The sequence below is a fragment of the Macaca nemestrina genome, chromosome Y (assembly GCF_043159975.1).
Source record: "Macaca nemestrina isolate mMacNem1 chromosome Y, mMacNem.hap1, whole genome shotgun sequence".
Lineage (NCBI taxonomy): Eukaryota > Metazoa > Chordata > Mammalia > Primates > Cercopithecidae > Macaca > Macaca nemestrina.
The window spans coordinates 1,134,076-1,148,080 of NC_092146.1; the positions used below are offsets into that span (position 1 = coordinate 1,134,076).

Sequence of the window (14,005 nt, forward strand, 5' to 3'; positions counted from 1 at the left end):
TCCTCCTCCCCGAATGCAGCCTCCATCCCCTCCTCCCCAAATGCAGCCTCCATCCCCCCTCCCCAAATGCAGCCTCCATCCCCTCCTCCCCAGATGCAGCCTCCTTTCCCTCCTCCTCAGATGCAGCCTCCTTCACCTCCTCAGATGCAGCCTCCATCCCCTCCTCCCCAAATGCAGCCTCCATCCCCTCCTCCCCGAATGCCGCCTCCTCCCCCTCCTCCCCGAATGCAGCCTCCTTCCCCTCCTCCCTGAATGCAGCCTCCTTCCCCTCCTCCCCGAATGCAGCCTCCTTCCCCTCCTCAAATGCAGCCTCCATCCCCTCCTCCCCAAATGCAGCCTCCATCCCCTCCTCCCCAAATGCAGCCTCCATCCCCTCCTCCCCAAATGCAGCCTCCTTCCCCTCCTCCCCAAATGCAGCCTCCATCCCCTCCTCCCCAAATGCAGCCTCCATCCCCTCCTCCTCAGATGCAGCCTCCATCCCCTCCTCCCCAGATGCAGCCTCCATCCCTCCTCCCCAGATGCAGTCTCCTTCCCTCCTCCCGAATGCAGCCTCCATCCCCTCCTCCCCAAATGCAGCCTCCATCCCCCCTCCCCAAATGCAGCCTCCATCCCCTCCTCCCCAGATGCAGCCTCCTTTCCTCCTCCTCAGATGCAGCCTCCTTCCCCTCCTCAGATGCAGCCTCCATCCCCTCCTCCCCAAATGCAGCCTCCATCCCCTCCTCCCCGAATGCCGCCTCCTCCCCCTCCTCCCCGAATGCAGCCTCCTTCCCCTCCTCCCTGAATGCAGCCTCCTTCCCCTCCTCCCCGAATGCAGCCTCCTTCCCCTCCTCAAATGCAGCCTCCATCCCCTCCTCCCAAATGCAGCCTCCATCCCCTCCTCCCCAAATGCAGCCTCCATCCCCTCCTCCCCAAATGCAGCCTCCTTCCCCTCCTCCCCAAATGCAGCCTCCATCCCCTCCTCCCCAAATGCAGCCTCCTTCCCTCCTCCTCAGATGCAGCCTCCATCCCCTCCTCCTCAAATGCAGCCTCCTTCCCCTCCTCCCCAAATGCAGCCTCCATCCCCTCCTCCTCAGATGCAGCCTCCATCCCCTCCTCCTCAAATGCAGCCTCCATCCCCTCCTCCCCAAATGCAGCCTCCTTCCCCTCCTCCTCAGATGCAGCCTCCATCCCCTCCTCCCCAAATGCAGCCTCCATCCCCTCCTCCCGAAATGCAGCCTCCTTCCCCTCCTCCCCAAATGCAGCCTCCTTCCCCTCGTCCTCAAATGCAGCCTCCATCCCCTATTCCCCAAATGCAGCCTCCATCCCCTCCTCCTCAGATGCAGCCTCCATCCCCTCCTCCCCAAATGCAGCCTCCATCCCCTCCTCCCGAAATGCAGCCTCCTTCCCCTCCTCCCCAATGCAGCCTCCTTCCCCTCCTCCCCAAATGCAGCCTCCATCCCCTCCTCCTCAAATGCAGCCTCCATCCCCTCCTCCCCAAATGCAGCCTCCTTCCCCTCCTCCTCAGATGCAGCCTCCATCCCCTCCTCCCCGAATGCCGCCTCCTCCCCTCCTCCCCGAATGCAGCCTCCTTCCCCTCCTCCCTGAATGCAGCCTCCTTCCCCTCCCCAAATGCAGCCTCCTTCCCCTCCTCCTCAGATGCAGCCTCCATCCCCTCCTCCCCAGATGCAGCCTCCATCCCCTCCTCCCCAGATGCAGCCTCCTTCCCCTCCTCCCCGAATGCAGCCTCCATCCCCTCCTCCCCAAATGCAGCCTCCATCCCCCCTCCCCAAATGCAGCCTCCATCCCCTCCTCCCCAGATGCAGCCTCCTTTCCCTCCTCCTCAGATGCAGCCTCCTTCACCTCCTCAGATGCAGCCTCCATCCCCTCCTCCCCAAATGCAGCCTCCATCCCCTCCTCCCCGAATGCCGCCTCCTCCCCCTCCTCCCCGAATGCAGCCTCCTTCCCCTCCTCCCTGAATGCAGCCTCCTTCCCCTCCTCCCCGAATGCAGCCTCCTTCCCCTCCTCAAATGCAGCCTCCATCCCCTCCTCCCCAAATGCAGCCTCCATCCCCTCCTCCCCAAATGCAGCCTCCATCCCCTCCTCCCAAATGCAGCCTCCTTCCCCTCCTCCCCAAATGCAGCCTCCATCCCCTCCTCCCCAAATGCAGCCTCCATCCCCTCCTCCTCAGATGCAGCCTCCATCCCCTCCTCCCCAGATGCAGCCTCCATCCCCTCCTCCCCAGATGCAGTCTCCTTCCCCTCCTCCCCGAATGCAGCCTCCATCCCCTCCTCCCCAAATGCAGCCTCCATCCCCCCTCCCCAAATGCAGCCTCCATCCCCTCCTCCCCAGATGCAGCCTCCTTTCCCTCCTCCTCAGATGCAGCCTCCTTCCCCTCCTCAGATGCAGCCTCCATCCCCTCCTCCCCAAATGCAGCCTCCATCCCCTCCTCCCCGAATGCCGCCTCCTCCCCCTCCTCCCCGAATGCAGCCTCCTTCCCCTCCTCCCTGAATGCAGCCTCCTTCCCCTCCTCCCCGAATGCAGCCTCCTTCCCCTCCTCAAATGCAGCCTCCATCCCCTCCTCCCCAAATGCAGCCTCCATCCCCTCCTCCCCAAATGCAGCCTCCATCCCCTCCTCCCCAAATGCAGCCTCCTTCCCCTCCTCCCCAAATGCAGCCTCCATCCCCTCCTCCCCAAATGCAGCCTCCTTCCCCTCCTCCTCAGATGCAGCCTCCATCCCCTCCTCCTCAAATGCAGCCTCCTTCCCCTCCTCCCCAAATGCAGCCTCCATCCCCTCCTCCTCAGATGCAGCCTCCATCCCCTCCTCCTCAAATGCAGCCTCCATCCCCTCCTCCCCAAATGCAGCCTCCTTCCCCTCCTCCTCAGATGCAGCCTCCATCCCCTCCTCCCCAAATGCAGCCTCCATCCCCTCCTCCCGAAATGCAGCCTCCTTCCCCTCCTCCCCAAATGCAGCCTCCTTCCCCTCGTCCTCAAATGCAGCCTCCATCCCCTATTCCCCAAATGCAGCCTCCATCCCCTCCTCCTCAGATGCAGCCTCCATCCCCTCCTCCCCAAATGCAGCCTCCATCCCCTCCTCCCGAAATGCAGCCTCCTTCCCCTCCTCCCCAATGCAGCCTCCTTCCCCTCCTCCCCAAATGCAGCCTCCATCCCCTCCTCCTCAAATGCAGCCTCCATCCCCTCCTCCCCAAATGCAGCCTCCTTCCCCTCCTCCTCAGATGCAGCCTCCATCCCCTCCTCCCCGAATGCCGCCTCCTCCCCCTCCTCCCCGAATGCAGCCTCCTTCCCCTCCTCCCTGAATGCAGCCTCCTTCCCCTCCCCAAATGCAGCCTCCTTCCCCTCCTCCTCAGATGCAGCCTCCATCCCCTCCTCCCCAGATGCAGCCTCCATCCCCTCCTCCCCAGATGCAGCCTCCTTCCCTCCTCCCCGAATGCAGCCTCCATCCCCTCCTCCCCAAATGCAGCCTCCATCCCCCCTCCCCAAATGCAGCCTCCATCCCCTCCTCCCAGATGCAGCCTCCTTTCCCTCCTCCTCAGATGCAGCCTCCTTCACCTCCTCAGATGCAGCCTCCATCCCCTCCTCCCCAAATGCAGCCTCCATCCCCTCCTCCCCGAATGCCGCCTCCTCCCCCTCCTCCCCGAATGCAGCCTCCTTCCCCTCCTCCCTGAATGCAGCCTCCTTCCCCTCCTCCCCGAATGCAGCCTCCTTCCCCTCCTCAAATGCAGCCTCCATCCCCTCCTCCCCAAATGCAGCCTCCATCCCCTCCTCCCCAAATGCAGCCTCCATCCCCTCCTCCCCAAATGCAGCCTCCTTCCCCTCCTCCCCAAATGCAGCCTCCATCCCCTCCTCCCCAAATGCAGCCTCCATCCCCTCCTCCTCAGATGCAGCCTCCATCCCCTCCTCCCCAGATGCAGCCTCCATCCCCTCCTCCCCAGATGCAGTCTCCTTCCCCTCCTCCCCGAATGCAGCCTCCATCCCCTCCTCCCCAAATGCAGCCTCCATCCCCCCTCCCCAAATGCAGCCTCCATCCCCTCCTCCCAGATGCAGCCTCCTTTCCCTCCTCCTCAGATGCAGCCTCCTTCCCCTCCTCAGATGCAGCCTCCATCCCCTCCTCCCCAAATGCAGCCTCCATCCCCTCCTCCCCGAATGCCGCCTCCTCCCCCTCCTCCCCGAATGCAGCCTCCTTCCCCTCCTCCCTGAATGCAGCCTCCTTCCCCTCCTCCCCGAATGCAGCCTCCTTCCCCTCCTCAAATGCAGCCTCCATCCCCTCCTCCCCAAATGCAGCCTCCATCCCCTCCTCCCCAAATGCAGCCTCCATCCCCTCCTCCACAAATGCAGCCTCCTTCCCCTCCTCCCCAAATGCAGCCTCCATCCCCTCCTCCCCAAATGCAGCCTCCTTCCCCTCCTCCTCAGATGCAGCCTCCATCCCCTCCTCCTCAAATGCAGCCTCCTTCCCCTCCTCCCCAAATGCAGCCTCCATCCCCTCCTCCTCAGATGCAGCCTCCATCCCCTCCTCCTCAGATGCAGCCTCCATCCCCTCCTCCTCAAATGCAGCCTCCATCCCCTCCTCCTCAGATGCAGCCTCCATCCCCTCCTCCCCAGATGCAGCCTCCATCCCCTCCTCCCCAGATGCAGCCTCCTTCCCCTCCTCCCCAGATGCAGCCTCCTTCCCCTCCTCCCCGAATGCAGCCTCCATCCTCTCCTCCCCAAATGCAGCCTCCATCCCCCCTCCCCAAATGCAGCCTCCATCCCCTCCTCCCCAGATGCAGCCTCCTTTCCCTCCTCCTCAGATGCAGCCTCCATCCCCTCCTCCCCAAATGCAGCCTCCTTCCCCTCCTCCTCAAATGCTGCCTCCATCCCCTCCTCCCCAAATGCACCCTCTGTCCCCTTCTCCCCAAATGCAGCCTCTTCCCTCATCAAGAACTCTCACAGAGGAGCCATGGACAGACTTTTACTTTCTTTATTCAGCCACGACTGCACGCTCCTATGTGACTGTCCTATGTACTTGGGAACCAGGTGGTCCACCTGCAGCCTGGGGGAGGACGTCCCTATAATGAACACGCTGCCTGGGCTTCAGGGGGCCACTCTGGTGGCCAACATGGCATCCAGGACACCCTCCAAGTGCACCACCTGCACCTGGTGGAAGCCGTGCAGCTCCAGCAAGCACTGGTACTCGCCTCTGCTCCGCTCCCTGCCCTCAGTTTGCACCAGCGTGTTCAGCGACTGTATCAGGCCACCCTGCGCCTCCCTCTTCTCCTCATCCAGGAGCGTCTCCACCAGCAGCAGGCCGGTCCCTGGTGGGGGAGAGCAGAGAGCTGGAGTCCTGGCCAGCCAGGCGGGGATCCTTCAGGGGGACACAGCGGGCAATGGGAGCTCAGAGCTGTGAGCAGAGGCTGCCGAGAACCCTTACACAGGGAGGGGAGGGGAGTGAGACAGAGACGATGCAGGGCGGACAGACGGAGAAGGAGATTAGATCGAAAGATGGGTGGATAGATGGATGCATCACCTGGGTCCGTTTCAGTTCTCTTGGATGGATGGATGAACAGATGGTAGATGATAGGTAGGTAGATGAATGGATGGATAGATGGTTGCATGGATGAGATGGATGGATGGAGGGGTGAATAGATGGTAGATGATGGGTAGGTAGGTAGGTAGATGGATGGATAGATGAATGCATGGATGAGATGGATGGATGGGTGAATAGATGGTAGATGATGGGCAGATAGATGAATGGATGGATGGATGCATGGATGAGATGGACGGATGGGTGAACAGATGGTAGATGATGGGCAGATGGATGGATGGATGCATAGATGAGATGGATGGATGGGTGAATAGATGGTAGATGATGGGCAGATAGATGAATGGATGGATGGATGCATGGATGAGATGGATGGATGGGTGAACAGATGATAGATGATGGGCAGATGAATGGGTGGATGGATGCATGGATGAGATAGATGGATGGGTGAACAGATGGTACATGATGGGCAGATGAATGGGTGGATGGATGCATGGATGAGATGGATGGATGGGTGAACAGATGGTAGATGATGGGCAGATAGATGAATGGATGGATAGTTGGATGCATGGATGAGATGGATGGATAGACGAACAGATGGTAGATGGGCAGATGGATGGATGCATGCATGGATGAGATGGATGGATAGATGAATAGATGGTAGATGATGGGCAGGTAGATGAATGGATGGATAGATGGATGCATGGATGAGATGGATGGATAGATGAATAGATGGTAGATGATGGGCAGGTAGATGAATGGATGGATAGATGGATGCATGGATGAGATGGATGGATAGATGAATAGATGGTAGATGATGGGCAGATAGATGAATGGATGGATAGTTGGATGCATGGATGAGATGGATGGATAGATGAATAGATGGTAGATGATGGGCAGATAGATGAATGGATGGATAGTTGGATGCATGGATGAGATGGATGGATAGATGAATAGATGGTAGATGATGGGCAGATAGATGAATGGATGGATGCATGCATGCATGGATGAGATGGATGGATAGATGAACAGATGGTAGATGATGGGTAGGTAGATGAATGGATGGATAGATGGATGCATGGATGAGATGGATGGATAGATGAATAGATGGTAGATGATGGGCAAATAGATGAATGGATAGATAGATGGATGAGATGGATGGATAGATGAATAGATGGTAGATGATCGGTAGGTAGATGAATGGATGGATGGATAGATAGATAATAAATGATAGACAGATGACAGATAGCTGACGGATCACTGTTAGAAGTCCAGGTGCAGTGGCTCACGCCTGTAATCCCAGCACTTTGGGAGGCTGAGGTGGGAGGATGGTTTGAGCCCAGGAATTTCAAACCAACTCGAGCAACATAGTGAGATCTGGTCTCTATTTTATTTTATTTTTTAAAAAGGATTTTTTTTTTAAAAAGGATGATGATAGAAGTATAAAAAGAGACAGAGGCAGGGTGAGGAGAGGGAGGAAGAGACAGAAGACAGATAAGGAAGGGAGAAAAGAGGAGAGAGGAGAAACAGACTGATGATAGATGAGATACATAAAAAGTCACAGGAGAAGACAGGAAGAGGGAGAGAAAGAGAGACAGAGGCCAGGTGCAGTGGCTCGAGCATCTTTTAACCCCAGCATTTGGGGAGGCCAAGGCAGGAGGATCGCTTGAGCCCAGGAGTTTGGGAGTAGCTTGGGCAACATAGCAAGATCCCATTTCTACAAAAAAAATTTTAAAAAGTAGCAGGGCATGGTAATATATGCCTGTACTCCCAGGGACTGGGGAGGCTGAGGAGGGAAGATTTGCTTCAGCACAGGAGGTCAAGGCTGCAGTGAACTATGATGACACCATTGCCCATCAGCCTGGGTGACAGAGAGAGACTCCCATCTCCACAGAAAACTTTTTGGTTATTTTTTTTTGAGACTCTCGCTCTGTCGCCCAGGCTGGAGTGCAGTGGCGTGATCTCGGCTCACTGCAACCTCCACCTTCTGGGTTCAAGCGATTCTCCTGCCTCAGCCTCCTGAGTAGCTGGGAGTATAGACGCCCGCCACCGTGCCCGGCTAAGTTTTGTGTTTTTAGTAGAGATGGAGTTTCACCCTATTGCTCAGGCTGGTCTCAAACTCCTGACCTCGTAGCCTGCTGGCTTCGGCCTCCCAAGGTGCTGGGATGACAGGTGTGAGCCATGGCGCCCGGCCTCACAAAAGAAAACTTTTAAAAAAATTAGCTGGGCATGGTGATGCATGCGTGTACTCACAGCTACTCGGGAGGCTAAGGTGGGACGATAGCTTGAGCCTAGGAGGTCAAGGCTGCAGTGAGCTGTGACTGCACCACTGCACACCAGCCTGGGCAGCAAAATGAGACCTCGTCTCAAAAAATATATAAAGAGAGCCAGGCAAAGTGGCTCACGCCTGTAATCCCAGGACTTTGGGAGTCCCAGGTGAGTGGATCACCTGTTGGGAGTTCAAGACCAGCCTGACCAACATGGTGAAACCCCGTCTCTATTAAAAATGCAAAATTAGCCGGGCGTGGTGGCGCGTGCCTACTCGGGAGGCTGAGACAGGAGAATGGCGTGAACCCGAGAGGCGCAGCTTGCAGTGAGCTGAGATCCGGCCACTGCACTCCAGCCTGGGTGACACAGCGAGACTCCGTCTCAAAAAAAAAAAAAAAAGATACACAGAGAAAGACAGGGAGAAAGAGGGAGAGGGAGAGAGAAAAGGATGGAAGTCTCTTGACCAGCTGAACCTATGAGGAGTCCTGGCCGGCTCTGTTAAGGTAATTAAGTGTTCTCTGCAAATATTCTAGGAATTCTCACTGCAGCAGCAACTGTGAACTCTGAGGGAGCCTGAACGCCCACCAGATTCCCTCAGGGCCGTGTCCTTCCATTGTGGAAATCCGATACCCCTGGAGCCTGGGGTTCCAGCAGCCCCACCCGGCTCCAGGAGCAGGCTGGGGGGACGGGAGAAACCTGATATGAAGGCTTTGAGCCGAGAGGGTGCGTGGTGTGTGTGTGTGTGTGTGTGCCTGTGTATAAACACACGGGTTCGATCCAGCTGAGCCTTGAGCAACACGGCTCTAAACTGCCCTCACTCACGGATTTCCCTCTGCCTCGGCCACCCCTGAGACAGCAAGAGCAGCCCACGGCTTCCTCCTCCTCTGCAGCCTCCTCAGTGTGAAGACAACAAGAATGAAGACCTTTAGGATGAGCCACTTCAACTTCATAATGGTAAATATATTTTCTCTTTAGGATTTTCTTTTTTTTTTTTTGAGATGGAGTCTCGCTCTGTTGCCCAGGCTGGAGTGCAGTGGCACCGTCTCGGCTCACTGCAACCTCCGTCTCCAGGTTCCAGCGATTCTCCTGCCTCAGCCTCCCGAGTAGCTGGGATTACAGGTGCCTGCTATCACGCCCCGCTAATTTTTTGTATTTTTAGTAGAGACGGGGTTTCACCATGTTGGCCAGGCTGGCCTCAAACCCCCGACCTCAGGTGATCTGCCCACCTTGGCCTCCCTAAGTGCAGGCATGATAGGTGTGAGTCACTGCACCTGACCACATTGGCCAACTTTAAATACAGCGGATTTATCCTCCACAATGTCGCGGGCCTCTCATCCAGACGCTGGACTTGCCAACCTCCAAAAATCACATAAGCCAGTTCTTTTTTTGCTGTTCTTTTTTTGATACAGAATCTCGCTCTGTCACCCAGGCTGGAGTGCAGTGGCGCAATCTCGGCTCACTGCAATCTCCACCTCCTGGGTTCAAGCGATTCTCCTGCCTCAGCCTCCTAAGGACCCGGGATTACAGGCGCCCAACACCACGCCTGCCTAAGTTTTGTATTTTCAGTAGAGACGGGGTTTCACTATGTTGGCCAGGCGGGTCTCGAACTCCTGACCTCAGGTGATCCGCCCGCCTCAGCCTCCCAAAGTGCTGGGATGACAGGCGCCTGCCACCTCGCCCAGCTAGTTTTTTGTATTTTTTAGTAGAGACGGGGTTTCACCGGGTTAGCCAGGATGGTCTCGATCTCCTGACCTTGTGATCCGCCCGTCTCGGCCTCCCAAAGTGCTGGGATTACAGGCTTGAGTCACCGCGCCCAGCCTAATTTTTGTATTTTTAGTAGAGAAGGGGTTTCACCATGTTGGCCAGGCGGGTCTTGAACTCCTGACCTCAGGTGATCCACCTGCCTCAGCCTCCCAAAGTGCTGGGATGACAGGTGTGAGCCACCGCGCCCGGCCTCCTTGTAAAACTTGAACCGAAAACTACGTCTTAACAAAAAGAGTGAACGTGACGACGGGCTCTCACCTGGCTTGCAGCTCTCGGCGACCTTGCTGAGTAACTTGTGGACTTTGTCGTCTGACCAGTTGTGCAGGATCTGGCACAGGACATATAGCTCAGCGCTGGGGAGGGGGTCCCTGAAAAAATCACCTGGTTTAAAGACAAAAGGCAACACGTCCGTCAGGTATGGGAGAAGCAGTCCTCCCCGGACAGATCCTCGGACGGCCACCCACATCCTAAATCAGGGATGGAGAAGAGGGGTGTGGGCAGGAATGAGTATATCCCCATGGGTACTTGAACAGAGGAGCTGGTTAGCGATGCCACGGGCGTGCGGTTAGACTCCGGCCGAGAAAAGGCCGGGCACGGCGGCTCACACCTGTAATCTCAGCAGTTTCGGAGCCTGACGTAGGCAGATTGAGCTCAGGAGTTCGAGACCAGCCTGAGCAGCATGGCGAAGCCGTAGCTCTACTAAAAATACAAATTAGCTGGACGGGGGTAGTGGGTGCCTGTAATTCCAGCTACTCGGGTGGCTGAGGCAGGAGAATCGCTTGAACCCGGGAGGCGGAGGCTGCAGTGAGCTGAGATCACGCCAGTGCACTCCAGCCCGGCTGACAAAAAAAAAGGCAAGGGAGGAAAAAAGGAAACTCAGAGGCACCACCTGGGCGAGGCAGGCAGAGTCAGCGCAAATGGGTGTCTCTGTCAGCCAGGGAGCGTCGGGGCCGCACTCCTAGGGAGTGGGCAACAGCGGGGCCTTCCCTGGCGATCCCGATTCAGGCACCCCGGAAGGGTTGCCTGCAGGGGGATGCGTGTAGCGGCACGCCCCTCTATGATTGCTGAAATTAAAAGATGGTCTGCTGGAGTGCGGTGAATGGCGTCCCCTTAAAAGATACATTCAGGTGCCGACTCTCGGTCACTGGGAATGGGAACTTGTCTGCAAATAGAGTCTCTCTGGATGTCATTGAGTGCAGAATTTCAAGATGCAATCATCCTGGAATAGGGTGTCCCCTAAATGCAATGACAGGTGTTCTTCTAAGAGACAGAAGAGGAGACACAGACACAGAGGAGGAGGCCACGTGGAGACAGAGGCAGAGACTGGAGTGATGCGGCCACAAGCCCAGGGACGCCTGGAGCCCCCAGGAGCTGGGAGAGGCAGGAAGGAGCCTCCCCTAGAGGCTCCAGAAAGAACCAGACACAATTGCAGTGGGTTGGGATGGTGACCTCAAAAGATCTGTCCATGTCCTAACCCGTAGACTTGTGAATAGAATCTCATTTAGAAAGAAGGTCTCTGCGGGTGTCATTCTGTTGAGTATCTTGAGATGAGATCACCTAGCTCAGCTCTAAATGGAATGACAAGTGTCCTTGTAAGAGACAGAAGAGGAGACACAGACACAGAGGAGAAGGCCACGTGGAGACGGAGGCAGAGACTGGAGTGATGCGGCCACAAGCCCGGGGACGCCTGGAGCCCCCAGGAGGTGGGAGAGGCAGGAAGGATCCTCCCAGCCCTGAGATGTCTTGATCTCAGACTCTGGTCTCCAGGACTGGGAGAGGATAAATTCCTGTGGTTTTGGAAGTTGTGAGGCCCCCGCTTGGGCTAGTTTGTTCCAGTCACCCCGGGAAACCCCGTAGCTACCGTGTGCTGGTGTGCACCTGCGGATGGTCACAGAAGTGTTTGTATTGACTGATGGCTAACCCTGCTGTGTCCAGCAAATAGGAACCACAGCCAAGCAAGCAAGCAAGCAAGCTGCGAGTTGCATGAGGGGAAAGAAGGGGCGGGAGGGTGTGTGGTGGGAAGTCTGAGCTGCTTTCCCCCAGCTCTGAGGAGAAGGTGCTCTTTCAGGGCTCATGATTTTAAACTTTAGCATTTCCGGCCGGGCGGGGTGTAATCCCAGCACTTTGGGAGGCTGAGGCAGGCAGATCACCTGAGATCAGGAGTTCGAGACCAGCCTGGTCAACACGGTAAAACCCCGTCTCCACCAAAATGACAAAAAATTAGCCGGGCGAGGTGGCGGCGCCTGTAGTCCCAGCTACTGGGGAGGCTGAGGCAGGAGAATGGCGGGAACCCGGGAGGCGGAGCTTGCAGCGAGCTGAGATCCGGACACTGTGCTCCAGCCTGGGCGACAGAGCGAGTCTCCGTCTCAGAAAAAAAAAAAGTATCCAGAAACCTCCAGTGGAGGGGCATGGAGGTCCCCAGCACCTGTGCCTGCAGGCCTGGCCGCTGTAGGATGGTACTGAATTACGGCATGTCAGGTGTCTCGTTTTTTTTTCTTTTTTGAGATGGAGTCTCGCTCTGTTGCCCAGACTGGAGTGCAGTGGCGCGATCTCGGCTCACTGCAACCTCCGCCTCCCCCCGGGTTCAAGCAATTCTCCTGCCTCAGCCTCCCGAGTAGCTGGGACTACAGGCGCCCGCCACCTCGCCCGGCTGGTTTTTGTATTATTAGTAGAGACGGGGTTTCACCATGTTGGTCAGGCTGGTCTCGAACTCCTGACCTCAGGTGATCCTCCCGCCTCGGCCTCTCAAAGTGCTGGGATGACAGGTGTGAGCCAGCGCACCCGGTCTCATCCACCTGTTTGGAGATGCCCTCGTGTCTGTGTGGACCCACACACAGACATGCACAGGCATACCCACGGACGCAGACACACAGGCACGCACACACACACCCATCCAAACGCACAGACGTACAGTCCTGCAGACACAAAGGCACACATGCAAGCACACACCAGAAAGACATGCACACACAGGCACAAGCTCGGACATACAGAGATACACTGACAGGCCCACATAGAGACACTCAGACGCAGACACATGCACAGATGGGCACACAGACACACACACTCAGACGCAGACACATGCACAGACGGGCACACACACACACACACACAGACGCAGACACATGCACAGACGGGCACACACACACACACACAGACGCAGACACATGCACAGATGGGCACACAGACACACACACAGACGCAGACACATGCACAGATGGGCACACACACACACACAGATGCAGACACATGCACAGATGGGCACACAGACACACACACACACAGATGCAGACACATGCACAGATGGGCACGGAGACACACACACACACAGATGCAGACACATGCACAGATGGGCACACAGACACACACACACAGACGCAGACACATGCACAGATGGGCACACAGACACACACACACAGACGCAGACACATGCACAGATGGGCACACACACACACACACAGACGCAGACACATGCACAGATGGGCACACAGACACACACACACAGATGCAGACACATGCACAGATGGGCACACAGACACACACAGATGCAGACACATGCACAGATGGGCACGGAGACACACAGATGCAGACACATGTACAGATGGGCACGGAGACACACACACAGATGCAGACACATGCACAGATGGGCACACAGACACAGATGCAGACACATGCACAGATGGGCACACAGACACACACACGGACGCAGACACATGCACAGATGGGCACACAGACACACACACGGACGCAGACACATGCACAGATGGGCACGGAGACACACGGACACAGAGACACACCAACAGACAGGCACACACACGCACACGGACGCAGACACACACACAGACATGTACACACAGACATACATATACCCACACAGACGCACAGAAACACACATACCCTCACAGACACGTATGCAAACACACACCACAGAGAGTTGCACACACACAGACGCAGACGCAGACACACAGACATTCTCATGCACAGACATGCACGCAAGGACATACCACACACAGACACACATGCACACACAGACACACATGCACACACTGATGTACAAGCACAGCAGTGACATGCACAGACGCACAGACGGGCACACAGAGACGCACACACACAGACATGCACACATATGCCCACACAGACACGCAGACACATACACATACCCTCAGAGACACACACACACACCACAGAGACGTGCACACACACGTGGACACACACACACAGTCTCACGCACACACACAAGGACATACTACAGACACAAACACAGAGACACGCACACAAGCACAGCAGACACATATGCACACAGACACCGACACACACCATGCACACAGACGGAGACACACAGACATGCACACACATATGCATACGGAGACACAGACACACACAGCCACAGCAGTCACATATGCACACAGACACCCACCGGCACGCAGCGTGCACACACACACACAGACATGCACAGACACC

The 14,005-nt window shown here is 56.7% G+C and overlaps 1 protein-coding gene across 2 annotated transcripts in view; it reads right to left on the minus strand.

Moving 5' to 3' along the window:
* Nucleotides 1–4,938: 4,938 nt before the first annotated feature.
* LOC105478258 (acetylserotonin O-methyltransferase like) overlaps nt 4,939–14,005 on the minus strand; it is a 44,597-nt gene continuing 35,530 nt past the window's right edge. For both annotated transcript variants that reach the window (XM_071089433.1, XM_071089434.1), the window contains 2 exons: nt 9,806–9,928; nt 4,939–5,288 (listed from right to left, as the gene is read on the minus strand). In XM_071089433.1, the coding sequence (XP_070945534.1) occupies nt 5,068–5,288; nt 9,806–9,928 (344 nt within the window). In that variant the 3' untranslated portion in view covers nt 4,939–5,067. The remainder of the gene's footprint in view (nt 5,289–9,805; nt 9,929–14,005) is intronic.